We start from the raw sequence: 16,905 nt of genomic DNA, 5'->3' as shown, positions 1-16,905 counted from the left end.
TAACATAAAGCCCCTTGTGTTAAACACTCAAGAGAATCAATACCAAATCAAATAGAGTTCATCTTTCTTCATGATATTGTGGTATTATTTATCTATTTTGAGCAGGTTGTGCAGTTTGAACAGCATTTTATCTTAAGTGAAAACAGTACAGTACATTAGAGAGACTATAGCATAAGCTAACTTCTGTCCCAGGTCCCTTGTTAGGCTCTTGAGAGGGACAGAGCGTAAACACCATTGCATGACACGATGTCCAAATCTGGCAACTATAAACACATCCATGCTTTATTTTATTTTTGGCGTGTGAAACATCAATATATAGATTATGATACACTTGCTCGCAGGTGTAGCTAGCTAACTACTATGAGAGTTGTGCTGGTGTAATGCTAGATGTCTTCTTCGTGTGTTCTTTGACGGTTCTTATTGGATTTAGTTGAATATGGGCTTCCTGAGTCACCTCAGGCTGCTTCCAAGTTAACAGGCCACAGCTGAACTCTGCGAAAAGTATATTTGCGGCCGCGTAGCACGACGCAAAATCACTGCTGATCACGAGCAAGCAGCCCGAGGCGAGCAAACTTCCCTACGCTTACAAAAAAGTCAGTACACACACAAGACAAAAACAAACAGAGGAAAACGCTGTGATTGATGAATATCTCCGCCAGAATAAGCAGTCCACACACTGGCATAGAGCTTTGGTTTATTCATGCGCCGCCCAGGGGGAAGATCTATTGTAACAGACACAATCACACACTCCACATGCCACACGCGCTCACGCCACCTGCCACATGTCAAGATCAGCGTTTCCGTGATGCTCGCACACACACGCGCACACGGTAGCGCGAGCACACACACACACACACGCAGGGATTAGCCAGAATTATTAGAATGTAAATGAAGTGGCAATGTGTTTCACAGTCTGTGGCTCTGCTGTCAGTGCTGAGTTAAGCTCAACATCGGCGGTATAGGCAGAGGAAGCCACTGGAGCGGAGCAGTGTGGAGCTGGCAGGCCAGGAGCCCTCAATACACACACACACAGGAGCAACCACACACACTCCCTCCCTCCCTCTCGCACATACGCACAGCCGATGGATTAGCTCCCTGCAGCAGCACACAGCGGTGCTGCTGAGAGGAGATGTCACTTTTTAAGTGGCCATTTGTTAAGTTCGAGCAACAACAGAAACATTAGTTTGAGTAACAAGGGATGCATTATGTAAATGAGTCCGAAGCTGATTTTCTGTCCTCGGTTAGACATCTCTGCTCCTTCTCCTCCACGCTGGCTGATCAAAGGATTTTCTAAATCTGTTGTGTGACGGCCACTGTGTACTTTAGTTGTTGTTTTTTCCTTGGTTTCCTTAATTCCATATGCAGTTTCTAGTGGATTGAAACCTGACATGTGTACAGAGCCAGCATTTCTGCTCTCTTCTGTTCTACAAATTTTGGCATCCTACTTCTCCTTGCAACTAATAAATACTATTTTCTGCTCCAGTTTGCTTCTTGATCTCCACCGCCCGTAGATCATAATCCACACTGACATCCTCCTCTCTCTGAGTGACGTTCGTGGGCAGCAAACAGCATTTAATGCTGTATGATTGGCGCACCTTTATTTAGTTCTGGGTTCCCTGCCCTGTGAACTGCCACTCCTGGCTGAATAGGCCTGGGGGGGGATAGCGCAGTGATGTCCCCTGGGAGCCTCATGTTTTCCTCGCCACGGCAAAGGCAAAGGGTGCTCATTAAAGAGCCTTTGGTCCTTTCTTGCAGATTGGCTTGAGGGGCCCTCAGGGTGTCTGGGGAAGGCAAAGTCCGTATGAGTGAGAAGTGTAGGCTGACACACTCAGACACACTCAGACACACACATACACAGTCGCATACAGTGGCTACTCGCCGGCTTGTCACTCACACACACTTTGCGCAATAAATGAGACAAACACATGATGTCTATTCACACAGAGATGCGGGCAGAGTTGTTTGGAATAATGGATCTGCGTGAAATCCTCTTTTCTGTCACAAAGGCAGGCAGCCGGTGTGGGGAAATGCACGGATGGATGGAAGAACGGGAGACAGAGGAGGGAGATAGAGCGAGAGTGGAGTTATTGTCTATTAGAGAGTTATGGCCTCAGGCGGCTGTCCCGGCACTCGGCGAGTCTGGACAAAAAGCCATCGATTACATAGCCTGAAGGACACCGGGGATGATGGCTGTCAAAGAGAGCGAAAGGGGGAGAGGGACAGATGGAGAGAGGGCGAGGGGGCTGTTGACAAGAATGATATTTAGAAATCTGCAAAGTCTCAAGAAAATGTCTCATCTGATCTGGGGGGATGATCGAACTACATCTCCTCGTTCTCCCCCGCTGCTCTTTCTTCGTGTTCTACCTGCGCGAGTCTCACACTCCATCATGCTTTATGAAAAGCCGAACACGAGCCAGACGATGGAGGGGAGGGGGGGGGATAAAGGGGAAGAGAATTTTTTTTCTGTAACTAGCCCATCTCGTCTATCTCTCTTACCCCTCCCGAGCCGTTCAGTGTAGGTGTATCTATGTAATATATGGAGTAGGATAAACGTTTTTAGCTTAATGAGGATAGTTTAGACTTGGCAAGGATGTCGGGCGGAGATCGAACATCGGCGCTTAGAGGTTATCTCTCCCTCGGGTTGTCTTTGTTGCTTCACCATTAATTTTGATGTGCACTCTCACAGCCAACAGCCAAGCACACAAACCCATACTTCCACTCTAGCACATGGCAGTACACACACACACACACTCGCGCACACACACACACACACACAGGAGCTAAGCGGCTTTCCTCAGACTGGAGCATTACCTGTTTGCAGTCAATTTGAGGGAATGATGTTTCAATTTGTTGATTCCCTTTATTAGTTATGCTGATGAAGACCCTCATACACACCTCACTAGAATTAGTTGATAATTTACTATTTGGAATTAATTTCTAATCAAGTAAAAGGGTCTAAATCAATTTCTCTCTTCTTCTGCTACCATCCAGAGTCGTCCTTCATGGTGTCGGCCACATCGCGGACGCCCAGCGTGACCTTCGGGGACACCTTCGAGCTCCTGTGCCTGGTCAAACCGCGCCACAACCCCCGCGTCCCCACTTCCGTCACCTGGCGCTTCAAGCCGGCCAGCACGGGAGCCGAAGACGAGGGCCAGGGCGAGTTCAAAGACATGGTGAAGTTCACCCGCGAGGGCACGCTGCAGTGGGGGGAGCAGCTGCTGGGACTGGGCACCCGCACCACCGTGGACCGCTCACACACCAACACCAACTTCCGGCTGACGGTGACCCGGGCGGGGCGTCGCGAGGCAGGAACCTACCAGTGCACCGCCGTCATGTGGAGGATAAACTATGACAACACCTGGACCAGAGTGGCTAACCGCACGTCCAACCTGCTTGGCATCAGCGTCCTCCAACCAGGTACACACACACGCACACACACACATCTAATTAGAAAGGACACGGACTAGCTCACAAAGTTGGAAAGACCCACACACAGATCCAAACTCGGTGAGGAATGTATACTAATTGGGTTGTGTGTGAGTGAGCGTTTGCTTGCAGGCCAAGGGTGGAGCTTCTAAATAGAGCAGAGTGAATGGATCACTAACTATCCCACAGGAAGAGAGTGGAAGTGGTAGGCAGAGAGAGAGAGAGAGAGAGAGAGAGAGGGAGAAATAGAGAGAGACCATGATGGCAGTGAGCGATGTGTCCTTGAACTTTTCCTCCGCGGAGACATTAAGCTTTCTGCACTGCCCTCATTGGTCCTCTGTGTGGTATACACACACTGGAAAACACATTTGCACTGTGCCCAATTAGTGTCTGAGCTCACACACACACAGACACACACACAGAAACGCACACATAGACTGGCTCGATTTAGTCCAGACTGGTTTGGCTCCATAATATAACCCGTTCATTTATATTCATAGGAATATGTGTGTGTGTGTGTGTGTGTGTGTCTGTCCGGGGCAAATGTTAACCCTGGCGATGAAATCTGTGTAGTACTGCGATCCAAATAGCACCACTCTGCTCCAACATGGGTGGGTTTGTCAAGAGGCACCATCATGAAATGTGCCAAGCTTTTGTGCAAAACTGTCTTTGTCGCCAGCGTGTGTGTGTGTGAATGGAAGGACTGGAAGTACCGTTCACTCCTTTTACCGCTGACATTACACATTCTGCCGAGTACTTACAGTACATATTTCACATGGTCGTGTCTCCGCTCTAAGTCGCTCTCCTTCCAACATATTTTGCACGGAGCATCTGTCTTCCTTCCTTCTCTCCTCCCTAAAAGCGTATGGTCTTCATCCTTGAGTACTTCTGTTACTTATGTGTACTCATGATACTCTGATAGTGTAGTGCGTTGTACATGCTGCTGTACATACTGCCAGGCTGTTTCCATGGCCCCCAGGCACGTTACAGCGAGGATAAGTAAGACTCTTTCATTCAACTTGAGCTCCAATCGAATCGTCTCTGGTGATCAATAAGGGCTTTAAACTTAGCCCCGGTGAAGTGTGGTCACATGTCCGGAATGGGCTCTCCTTCCCTTTGCTGTGCTGCCTGTATTGACTCAGCTACACACACACACACACACACACAGATGTAAACAGAATCGTACACAGGCAAGCACATAACTCAGACTGTGTTTTAGTTGCCTGGCTAACTGTGCTCTGACCTTAACCATTCAGGCAGAACACAGCGTCCCAGGGCCCTTCAGGACTTATTTGAAAATCGACTTATCACCCTGAATGCTCATTTAGAGTCCCCCATGTGCACTTTACTTTGTTTATCCCTAACCAGAAAATCTAACCACACACACACACACACACACACACACACACACACACACACAGTCATGCATGAACGTTTGAAGGAATTCTTCTGGGTAACTGTGGAGTAAATACCCACGCCGCCGACTTTCTTTATAGCGGCATCTCCATGACAAAGCGATCAGTTACTTTGGCACTGCCATTAGTAACCGTGACAATGCGATCAGTTGTTTGAAAACTAACTGTAAGGCCGCAATTATTCTGCATGTATCTCACAGAGGAATTAGATAGTTAGGGGGGGGATGGATAATTCCTTTATCTGGGTTGTTGCAAAGTCTCAGCTCGGTCGCGGTCGCACTGCTTTGGTTTCTGGCGCTGCAGTCAGGCCTTCGCTCAGTCGCTCAGTCGCTCTGCCTTTTTGCTACTTTCCTTTCATGTTAACCACTCTTGGTTAAAGGAGCGACTTGCTATTTTCTTTCCTTTTTTTGCCGTCTCTCCTCCACAGATGTAGGATAAAGCCGAGCGCAGGTAATGAGGTGTGAGCAAACACGGCATATGATCAGATACATAATTGAGCAACTTTAAACCATGCTCTCAGAAGAAGAAGAAGTGCCGCTCACCTGCTCAATATGCATGAGCTGCCTCAGCCGCATTGTGGGAGCACGCGCTGTGTGTGTGTGTGTGCGCGTGTGTGTGCGCCGCCGCCTCCTCGCTTGAATGCTCCGTGACCGTGCTTTTTGTGATGTCCTCCGAGAGCCTGGCGTGCATTTATAACGTATCTCACGTCAGCACGGGGCTGAGATGGACCCTTTCACAGACGGGTCCAAAGCGGCCTGTCCGACTTTTCCAAATGCCAACGCTGGAAGATGGAGAGGAAACTCCGCCCAGCGCTTTTTGTAGAGGGATTCGCTTTGTCCGGATCTCTCTGCTCCCCGTCAAATCATGTCTGGGTATAAATGAATCAACCATCACCGTTATTACTATAGCACCACCATCAGGTCAATAGTTATTGTATTTTATGTTTTAGCATACAGCGCTCAATACACACACACACACACACACAGAAGAAAGAGCCGCTCCCACTCAGATTTGGCAGCCAATTACATCCGAACCGGTTTGGTCCAGATATTCTACATGGTAATATTTTGTGACAAGTGACCCAAAATTGAAGGAGGAGATGCAAAAAAAGGGTTTTGTAAAATAATTTAAAGGGTGAAGAGAGTAGTCAGACCCTGGACAGACCCATGGAATCCAGGGAAATTGGAATTTTGATTCTGTGACCTATTCAAAGGTGGTAATTACAGCGCCACCATCAGGGCAAACGGTATGAAAACTCAACCGGCTGAGAACACAAGCTCCTCGGCGGAGGTAAAATATGGCGTAAACATCTGAGAACCAGTGTTTCCATAGCTCCATAATTTGGCAGGAACATACACACAAGCTCCTGGGGAAAACAGAGTTAACACACACTTATGTACTGATGGTCCATTACGCCGCCATGCTGCACTTAGTAAGACAGACGCGTGTGTCCAACATAAGAAGGTTTGGAAAACTGCAATGTTGCTCCTCATTAAATTACTGTAAAACTTCAAAGTGGGTGAACAGCACCACTGATCCAACATCCAAGAGTCTTATATCAGTGAAAGCAAAAGTTGGACGCAGATAAAAGCTCAACCAACCCCACAGAGAAACACTCTGCCGGTCAGCGTGGTGCGTCTTTAAACACGCTGCCCAGGCTCGGGCTGCTTCCTGCTTCCAGCCTGTGTTAGTCCCTGGGGTCATATCCCAGGGTTTCACAAGTTTGCTGTACAACAGGCTTACACATCTGCACACACAACTACACACGTACAGCACAAACACACACACACAAACACACAAACACGCACATTATTTTTTATGTTCATTGTGAGAGCAAACCCTGTGCAGTAGTTGCACTCCAATTATCCCCCACAGGCTACATGCAGGAGAGATCCATTGCACACAAAGGAACAAGAGCACACAGGTATACACACAAACACACACATATACACACAAACACAACAAACATGCACACACGCATACACAGACTGGGGGATTGCCTCCCAGAGCAAAAGTGTAATTATCTTACAGGGAAACACAATTCTATATTAGCCCTGGCTGCAGAGAGCGTGCATGCAGCATACGCACACACACACACGCGCGCAGACACACACACACACAAACACACACCGTATAGTCATACATACACTTTCTGTAATATTTGATTTCACCTGATTGTGTTTTCTCTTCATCTCTTTCTGAAATGTAATAATGGCAAACACATGTTCGCCCTGGCAGATCACGGGGGAAGCCTCCGTCTTTATGACTCAATCTAATATCAGCTACTCATAACACAAAACACACACACACACACACTTCACCTTTCTCTCTCTCAACACACACACGCACACGCACACAAACTGAAAAAAACGCAAAACTAATTATGCCGAATCTTCCCTAATGGAACCGAGGTTCAGATTAATGATGGTTTGGGGAGTTCAATACATTTTTCTCATCATTTCAGTGTGTGTGTGTGTGCGCATTTCAGTGTGTGTGCGTGTGTGTCTGGCTTGAGGAGCAGCATAGATATTAAGACCGTCTGGTTATTGGCTAGGCTAGAATGATAATGGTGATGATGGAGAAGGATGTCCCGCTTAGAATTTCTCTGCATTTCTTCTTTTCTTCACACACACACACACACACACGCACTAACGCTCACCTCATGTCATGTTTGCACAATCAAGCACAGCACAGGAATGGACGTCTTCATCTGCTTAGCTTCACCCGCCCAATTTAGTCTCTCTCTCCCAATTTAGTCTCTCTCTCCCTCTCACTCTCTCTCTCTCCCTCCCCCCCCCCCCCGTCTCTCCGAGGGTGTCTTCCCGTTTAATGTGGGCTGGCACAAGCAGATGCCGCCTGTGCGCCCCTTTCATGCCAGCGAAACACTTGCCACCCAGCTGTTATTGATAGCGCTGGCATCGTCGCGGCGACGGGGAGGTTCCTGCTCATCAGAGTGAGGAGACGAGCTGTCTGTCTTCATTACGGCCCATCACCCTCATGTACTCCTTTCTCCCGCAGCCTCCCTGCCTCTGTCATTCATGTGTTGCTCCCTCGTTCGCCCCATAAGTCTCCTTTAATGCCTCCTTCTCACTTTGCTGCCCTCACTCCCTCCCACCTCGCTCCCTCCTCGCTCCCTCCTCCCTCCCCTTGTTCCTCACACACTCTCGCAGTTCCTCAATTTTTCATAATTCCCTTGCTTCCCTCCTCCTCATCATAATTCTTTCCATTATGTTTACATTTGTCTTCAAAGGGCTTTCTCTCCATTGTCAGTATTTCATGAATAATAAGGAAATGGCAGGCGCGCTTGTTTGCCGCCCTTATCACAGTGTTATTGTCAGTGACAGGGTTGTAAATCTTCAGCGCCCCGGTTTTGGGATGCGGCGCTCACAGTTCGGGTTTGCCCACAGGCTCACCCTAGGCAGCAATCTGTGTGCAGTCTGCGACACACAAGCCGCCTCTCTCACACACACACACACACACACACCGTACAGTTCACATGTTGCGTACACAAATTATGAACGCACTTTCTATCACACACACGTGCCTTCAATCACAGCGGGTGATAAATGGAGCTTCCTCCTGGGCCGTTGAAACAGAAAATAATTTCATAAAAGGGTTTTGATTAATCACGCCTGTTTCAGATGCTCAAGGTCAGTCGTCCTCTTCCTCACAAGCTCTCTCTCTCTCTCTCTTTGTCTCTCTCTCTCTCTCTATCTCTCTGTCCCTCACTCTCTTTTCTGTCAAATCCAATCCAATCTAGGCCTCATTTCCTTCTTCTACCCAATCTGCACACACAATGAGATTCTCTGTGTTATGTCTCTTCTTCTCTCTTAAGCACCTGTGTATGTGTGTGTGTGCGTGTGTGTGTCCTAACCGATGTAGCAATTGAAGTCATAACTCAGAGCTAGCTACAGTGCTGCTGCTCCCCATGTAAATCAGTGGCTAGTAGTTGCAGTAGAACGGCTCAGGAGTGCGACCTACACACTCGCACACCCACACACACACTCTAACACACTCTAACACACATTCCGCAGCACTAGCACAGGCTGCTACACTTCCTCTGTGTTTTTAATGAGTGCAGTGTGTTTTATGCTTATTGGTCTTCCCCTCAGACACACAGACGAACAATTCAATCTGATATGTCTGCTTGGCCATTAATCTCCCAGAGTTCCCCTGTCGTGACCCCGTGTCTCACCCGCTTGCGCATCCGTTTTCCTGACAAGCCAGGCTGTGTGTCCAGCGATCACTCTCTCAGACAGGCAGGAAGAGCAAAAGTGCACTCAATGGCTCAGTGTTTTGGTAGCAGCGGTGGTAGCAAATGATATGGGTGGATGTGTGTGTGTGTGTGTGTGTGTGTGTGTGCGTGTTTGGGGCTGCCATTGCTCGCACGTATTCCCATAATTAGCCCAGTCTTAATGATATTGCAGGGTGGGGTGGGGGGGTGGATAGAGGAGGGGTGGGGTGTGGTAATATCCTTCTGACACAATGGGATCATAGACACATCGTCGTCATTAGCATGGAAATTAGACTCCCGTTTTAGCGGAGGAGACGCTCCTCATTCAGGGAGAACCCCATCGCTCATCCCTTCTGACTAGTTGCCTGTTCTTATGTCTCCCCTCAGCTGTGAGCGCTTGTGTGTCTGTGTGTGCGCGTGTGTGTGTGTGTGTGTGTGTGTGAAGTTGAACTGTTCTGCCGGGGATCAGGGCACATCATGCTTGGGGTCCTGTCTGTGGATTAGCCCTGGGCTGGGCTAATGCTAATGCTAAAACTCAAAGCAGGCAGCCATTAAGACCATAAGCCCCCCTGGAGTGGAGCTAGAAAGACTGTCTGCTGCTCCACTCCAGTTTGCTCTCTCTCATCATCTGTTTTGCCTCTTCCCGTCGCCTTCGTCTCCCTCCCTGGCTTATCACTCTTCCTCACTCGCTTGGCGCGGCTAAGTGGAAGCGTTACATCTCTGGCTCAGCGGAAAGCTTGTCAGCTCAGTGGCCATTAAGTACACATTAGACTATATTTAAAAAAAAAACAGCCCCAACCTTTAAGCCGAGGCCCCGCCAGCGCCGCCGCTGCTCGGCTCTTCATTTGGGCCTTATCAATATTCATGAAGCTGCAGGTGAAGCCGCTGAATATTCATGCTCGGCGTCAGGTGATTAGACGGGACGAGATGGAGAGAGACGTGTAACGCCGCGCTGCAGAAGGGGAGATGAGAGATGAGATGAGGTGATGATTGGTCAAAGCCGAAGAGACGTTGATGAAGAGGAGCAGGAGGTGGAGAGGTGTCAGGCTAAAAAAGGTGAAACAAACCTGTTAGAATCCTTTTAACCTTTAACCGTTTAGGGCCTGTTTTGCATTGAAAAGCTTCACCTGGAGCGCCGACATGAGACAGAAATGGAAAATGACTTGAGTTCCCTTTGTAGCCAATGAATAAAGACATTTTGATTTATAATGTGTGACTGCCCTCTCAACATCGTGTGTGTGTGTGTGTGTGTGTGTGTGTGTGTGTGTGGCAGCCCCCCCCCCCCCTCCTGACCTTTACCTCTCTGGAAGATGATGTCATGTGTTACCGGCCTCTGCAGTAACAGCTGTTTGGTGTCGCTTTTGAGGTGTGTTTGCTCTGTCGGCCTTTTGTTTGCTAAACTCCTCTGATAAACCAAACGGAGGGGGTAATCTCACCTCCACAGTGTGTGTGTGTAGCTATTAACAGAGACAAATCGAGCACATATGGGAAGGAGATGAGACAAGAGTTCGATGAGCCACTTAGTGACTGTAGTGTAGTGTGTGTGTTTGTGTGTGTATGCGGTAATAATGGTCCACGCTCAGCAAAAATACAGAAACAACATTCAAGACGCGCACCCAGAAGCACTTTTTTTTAGTGAATGCAGCACTTTTTTGTTGACGCAGCTTGTGTCATTACGTCTCCATTCATCCTGATAAAGTCGTTCCCAAACATATGTTGCTCGGCAGAGAGGAACCTCGCGTATATATTTTCAACCGAGAGCAAAGACTTGACTTTTAATTAAATTTTCTTTAATCATGCATGGAGATGTGCGACGTCTCGGGCCTCGCAGGTATTCCAGACACGCCCCCGTTGTCTGTGGAGACGGCGTTACCTTGGAAACCTCAGAGGCCCGTTTTGCGTATGTGAAAGGCGACTATTATTTAGACTCAAGGTTAACTTCAATATCATCATCCTCTCCGGACTCTTTAACAGTTTGACTCTTGATTCTTTGACCATGAAAGTCTGAAAGCTCATGGTAGACCTTGCTGTAACTCCCATGGAGATAAAAGAAGACATTTAGTGTTTTAAACAAGCACACACACACACACACACTCAGCTTCCAGGTTAACTGGGGCCACGTTTGACTGGCACATTAACTTACGCAGAACACTGATGACAAGTGCCTTCAATTACAGATCTGTCTAGCTGATGCACCCCGGGGGGCTCATTACAGAAACACACAAGCTGAAAAACACGCAAACACACTCAAAATAAATATTGAAAGTCTCGTCTGTGCACAAACACACAATCCTGGCAGGCGCATGGTCGGCGGCGCTCGCTATCGGGCAGGCCGGGCAGCGTACGTGATAAATATCCTTGTTACAGAGGAATGATTGAGCGGCTTCTCCCTTTGTATACATGCTGAGTCTATTCCCGGTATGTATGAATCTGCCCTCATCAATACCACACAAACAATAACACCGTGCAGACTGCCTGTGCGTCACAAGTTATTTTCAGCCTGTTTTTGGCCCCGTGTTCTTCAGCAGGCGCGTCGCTGTGATGCTGCAGCCAGAGGAAGGCGCCTGATTTGTCCGTTGGAATGGATGCGTGCCCGTGCTCCGCCGCTCTCTCACTGAGACGTTTCACCGACAAATTGGTTTTAAAGAGTTTTTTAAAAGTTAGTAAAGTGCATATTTGCCTTTAGTTGGCTTCTCTTCAACCTCTCTTTTTGTTTGACCTTCTGTCTTTGCTATACAAGTGCGCTCTACTGTATAATAACGCGTAATAGCTTGTCATGAATCCTAATAGAGCTCGAGTAATTAGCCTAGTCAAGGTTTGAAGAGGCAATTCTGTAAACACTGATATGTGGCAACGAGCTTTTCAGCCCGCAATTTTTCTCTTGGCTGTGGATTCATTCTTGAAATAGGAATGGCAGAAAATCACTTTGTCCTGTGCCAATCCAATCCAGCATGGTTCCACTTCAGGAGGTTCTGAGGTAATGATTGCCAGGACCCCGTCGGGCCCAGCTGTAATTCCGGGATGGGGGGAGACTGCCGAGCTTCCTACAGTATCTCTGGCGGGTGGAGAGGCGGCAGTGATGACTAATTTGAGATGCGGACGCGTGATGCTGTTGTGAAAGGAGGCGATCCGGCGCCGTGTTTTCACCCAGGCCCGGTGCGAGCGTGCACGAGGCCGACGTGCTGGATCGCAAACGCTGGCCGTTCCAGCACAGCTGCCAGTCTGTGGATGAGAGCAAACATTTCCAGGCAGATGGCCGTGACCCTAGGCAGTCAATCAGTCCGTCGTTCATATGGGCTCAGCATAGCACCGGCGAGGGAGGGAACAGGAGGGTAAACATGCAGAGAGCTGTTAAAGTGAGCTGGAGAGGCACAGAGGAGACAAGGCTCTATATTGAGTTTGGGTCAGATTCATTTCCAAATTAGACGGTGTTTCTACTATACGTATCTTATTGTAAAACAGCAGTTAGAGAGCTCATTCTGCCAATCACACAATAAACCCTTGTGCAAAATCAACACAAGCTACCAAGTAGTTTTGTTCAATTCTTGTATCAGTGGTTTTGGGAGCAGTTAATAGCTAAAGCATGCATGAGTCTACATCTTGAGAAACTTGTCGCTGTCAGGTTTGATGGATGATTTCATGATGTGAATTCTTCTCTGCTTGGTGTCTCGCTGGATCTGCGTTGGTGCATAAAGTGTGTGTCAGTGTGCATGTTCCGTCAGGGAGGAGTGTGCGTGTATGTGTGCATGTATGTGAGTGTGTGTTTGCGTATACCCATGCTTCACGCTGAAGTAATCTTCCCCTCAGCACCTGACAGTAGGGGTCTGCTCACAGTCACACCTGATATACCTGCAGCTAATCCTCTCACACCAGCGATGTCACTGTAACCAATCCTGTCACAGCACTCGAGGCGCTCTGAGCTCCTTTCCTGACATCTCAGTCTCACCTCTCTATTGTCTCCTCCTCCTCACTTTTCACACATTTTTGTCCTCGCAAATGTATTCTTCCCTGCCTTTGTAGCAGAGTGGCAAACCCCCCCCCCCCCCCCCCCCGCACGCTTTTATCTTGCATCTCATCAAAACCATCCTTTTCAATCCACCCCCTCCCTCATCTTCTTCTGATCTGCATCTTATCTTGCATTTTACCGTCTTACCAGCAGACCTCCCATCTGCTTATCTTTGATTACCTTGACATTTCCTCCTCCTCTCTCTCTCTCTCTCCCTCTTATTTCCTCCTTTCGTTGTCACCTGCTGTTCCTTCCCACGCACCAGTATCATTTCCTGCCACGCCGCCACCTGAAATAAACCCTGCTACAGGTCGTCTGTCACAAAACAGAAATTGCATTGTGTACCTGTCACCAGTGCACGCATTTTGCTGCACCCAAAGGAACGACTGTTTGCCATCTTGTATCCTCTTCTAAACCTCCTCCTCCTCTCCTCTCTTTGCAGTGAGTAAGCTTCGAGTGCAAAAGACCAACCAGTCCCAGGTGTTCCTGGAGAACAGTCGAGTGAGGATCAACTGCTCCATCACCTCCCAGACCAGCCAGGACTCCCAGCATGCCGTGCTGTGGTACGTGCGGCGCGCAATGGGCTCGGAAGCAGACGAGCTCCTGCTGAGGATCGAGCGGTCCGGGACCTTTGAGTACGGCGCCTACGCCGACGAGGAGTGGCTGCGGCGGCGCGTGCAGGCGGAACGGCTGTCCAACCGCCTCTACGTGCTGACGCTGAACCGGGCGGAGATGAGCGACTCCGGGACGTACTACTGCCTGGTGGAAGAATGGCTGAGCGACCCCGACGGGGCTTGGTACAGGCTGTCCAGCGACTCCTCAGGGTTCAGTCAGGTGTTGGTCAAAAAGCCAGGTGAGCAAATGCGTCCAATCAGCTTCGTCTCTGAAACTCTGTCGTTATTTACTCGCCACTGCAGCGAAGCAACACCTAGGCCCCACATGTTGACCCGGTTTCAGACCAGTTGAATATTAAAAGCCATCTTTCGCATCCCACTCCCACTGCCAAGATGCTCTGGGCGACCTCAAGGCTCTCTCGCTCTGCAGACCCCCTCCAGTGTCCAAGTGCCCTGGGCAGAGCTCAGGTGGCAGAGTGAACGGGGTAAATAGGTCGAGGTCTGGTTCCCCGTGACAGAGCGGAGGGCAGGATGAGCGTAACTCTCTCCACAATATCCTCGACAGTGTTTCAAGCCCGTGGGCTGACATCCAAACACACGACTCCTCTCCTCCAGCTCCTTTCTGGCTTTACTTCCTAGAGCCTCCTGTAATAACACCTCCCAAACTCCCAAATGCAAATATCCATCTGTTTTCACACCTCAGACTGGCATGTGATCATATATGAAATCAGGGAGGTATATTTAGAGTTATGTAGAGTTTTTATTTTTGATAATGTGTAAACATCTGTCAGATTCTCCTCATTCCCCCATGGGTGCATCAGGGTGTGTTGTGAAGAGTGTAGTATAAATTAATTAAGGTGCTAAAAAAAAATGAATTCAGCTAGGAAGTCGTCCAAAAAATGCATCAGTACCAGGAGATAAGATGAGAGGCGGTGCCAGCACTCGTCTTTCTCCTTTCTGATTGTCTGTTTGCCTCTTGGATGCTGTTCCAAACTGTGTTAGAAGCTCTACAAACCAGCTTTTACTCTCTGGACGTGGAAATGGGTCATTTTTTTTTCACCCCTGAAGGTTTTGCAGCAAACCCATTCAGGCAGACACTCTCGCTTCGGGTAGCTTGTAACCTTACTGGGAAACTGTTAGGATCAGCCGTGCCTTAATTAAATGTTTTCTGTTTGTTTTTTTGGTTTCCCATGGGGTTTGTGCTCCTGCTCACAGAACCATATGGGTTTGTGGCTTGTTTTCTTTGAGATATGCTGTACATGTTTGTTTTCCTGAGTGGAAATTTGAACTTTTACTTACTGAAGTAAATTTCAATACATTTACTTACTTTATTTGCAGACTCAATCTGTTTTCCACTCTCTTTTCTCTCTCCCTGACCTGCATAGATGTGCGACTGCAGGTGGACGAGATGGAGTCAAACGTGACGGTGGCAGAGTCCAGTTCAATCCAGTTGGGCTGCAGCATTCCCATGCAGTCGTCCAGAGACTCCCGCTTCTCCGTGTCGTGGTACGTGGAGCGCGTCGACGACGAGGACGACAGGGAAGAGCCGGGCGAGGGGGAGGGTGAGCGGGAGTGTGTGTTCTCCATCGGCCACGATGCTGTATTTGGTAACGCAAACTGCAGCCCCGCAGAGGAGGCGGGGCCAAACTCCCGCCTGAGGTTTGAGAGGATCGCCTCTGACCAGTACAGCCTAACCATTCAGCGAGCGCGGCCGTCGGATGCGGGCCGTTATTACTGTCACGTGGAGGAGTGGCTTCTTAACCCTCGCAGTGCCTGGTACCGCCTGGCCACCAACAACTCTGGGTTCACCATTGTCAACATTATACAACAAGGTATGTATGTATACAAACTGACAGTATTTCTGAGGCTCTAGCTACTGGTGGTGTCAGTTATTGTGGGTATACAGTGTACTTTGAGAACTAAAACTGATATTGTGTCTCTAAATGACAGTAGAATGTAGGTATAATGGTAATGGGCCCAGTGAGGAGCCCTGGGGTATTCCACAATTGGTCAGTTACCCGTTAGATGAAGACCGAGCCTGCTGATTGTTTATTTTAAGATGAAGCTTTCAAAAATGTATCTATTGTGTCCTGGTCCCTTCAGATAAAAGCAGTTGTAAAAGGGCTCGTTGTCTATTTATGTAAGAGCCTAATTCCACGTGTGCTTTCTTTCGGCAGTGCCCACCCTCCAGTCCGTCGTGTGCTCCAACGACTCCCTCTTCTACTTCATCTTTTTTTACCCGTTCCCCATCTTCGGCATCTTGCTCATCGCCGTGCTGCTGGTGCGCTACAAGAGCCGCGGCAACAGCAAGAGCCAGGAGGGCAAGAACGGCGCCCCCCTCCTGTGGATCAAAGAGCCGCACCTCAGTTACTCCCCCACCTGTCTGGACCCGCCCGCGCTCAGCCTGCACCCTGGCTCTGTCGACTAAGAGAGGCCGTCTCCCTCTTCCTCACACGCACCGTGGATCAAGACAACACCAGGGAGCAGAGACCTAGACTCCACGTTCAGACCTTACTGTCTTTCACTGCTGTGTCCAGTTAGTCAATCAGTTTAGATAATTACTGGTGGCTGCCTGTTTTATGTTAACAACTGTCTGTGTGTGTGAGTGTGTGCGTGCGTGTGTGTGTGTGCTTCGAATGAGCGCAATAAAATGCAGTCAGTCAGTGTAAGTGTGTGAGTGAGAAACAAAGGATGAAGAATGGACCCCCACGTTTTGTTTGCTGTGAAAATTAATCTCATAGCTGCATTTTCATTTTTATTACTCAGAATATTTGTCTATTTTTAAAAAACAAAGTGTGCATATGGGATCAAGAAAGGCCAATCTGGGAAGAGCGTTAAAGAGAAAGGACTCTAAAATTGACTCCGGCACTGATGTGGACGCCAAAAAAAAAAGTCTTTGCACTGATCCAAGCGCAGCCACAGTCTGGCCCATTGTGTTGGTTGCCATAGCGATGCTCTGTGCTCACTGACTCTGTAGCTGATGACTGGGTTGCCAGCCTACATAGAGACAAAGGCAAGGACACACAAACTAAGTCTGTGTCCTAAGTGAGGAAGTGTGTGAGCGTGTCTGTGTGTGTCTGTGTATGTGTGTGTGTTTGTGTGTGAATGAGTGAGTGAGTGCAAGTGTGTTGGTCCACCTGCCTCAGCAATGCTTTTTGCCTTGGCAGACGTGGACCGGCCCTGGTGAGCTACTTAAACACTGCCAGGCAC

The 16,905-nt window shown here is 48.7% G+C and overlaps 1 protein-coding gene across 1 annotated transcript in view; it reads left to right on the top strand.

Moving 5' to 3' along the window:
* Nucleotides 1-16,899, top strand: part of igsf3 (immunoglobulin superfamily, member 3) — a 59,173-nt gene extending 42,274 nt beyond the window's left edge. Inside the window, exons 6-9 of the mRNA XM_076169873.1 lie at nt 2,992-3,417; nt 13,524-13,934; nt 15,081-15,527; nt 15,873-16,899. Coding sequence (XP_076025988.1) covers nt 2,992-3,417; nt 13,524-13,934; nt 15,081-15,527; nt 15,873-16,123 — 1,535 coding nt within the window. The 3' untranslated portion in view covers nt 16,124-16,899. The remainder of the gene's footprint in view (nt 1-2,991; nt 3,418-13,523; nt 13,935-15,080; nt 15,528-15,872) is intronic.
* The last annotated feature ends 6 nt before the right edge of the window (nt 16,900-16,905 follow it).

The sequence above is a fragment of the Genypterus blacodes genome, unplaced genomic scaffold (assembly GCF_046128005.1).
Source record: "Genypterus blacodes isolate CSIRO-AG114 ecotype Tasmania unplaced genomic scaffold, CSIRO-AGI_Gbla_v1 ptg000214l_1, whole genome shotgun sequence".
NCBI lineage: Eukaryota > Metazoa > Chordata > Actinopteri > Ophidiiformes > Ophidiidae > Genypterus > Genypterus blacodes.
The sequence above is the reverse complement of the archived record's forward strand: the minus strand, read 5'-3'. Positions and strand labels throughout refer to the sequence as shown.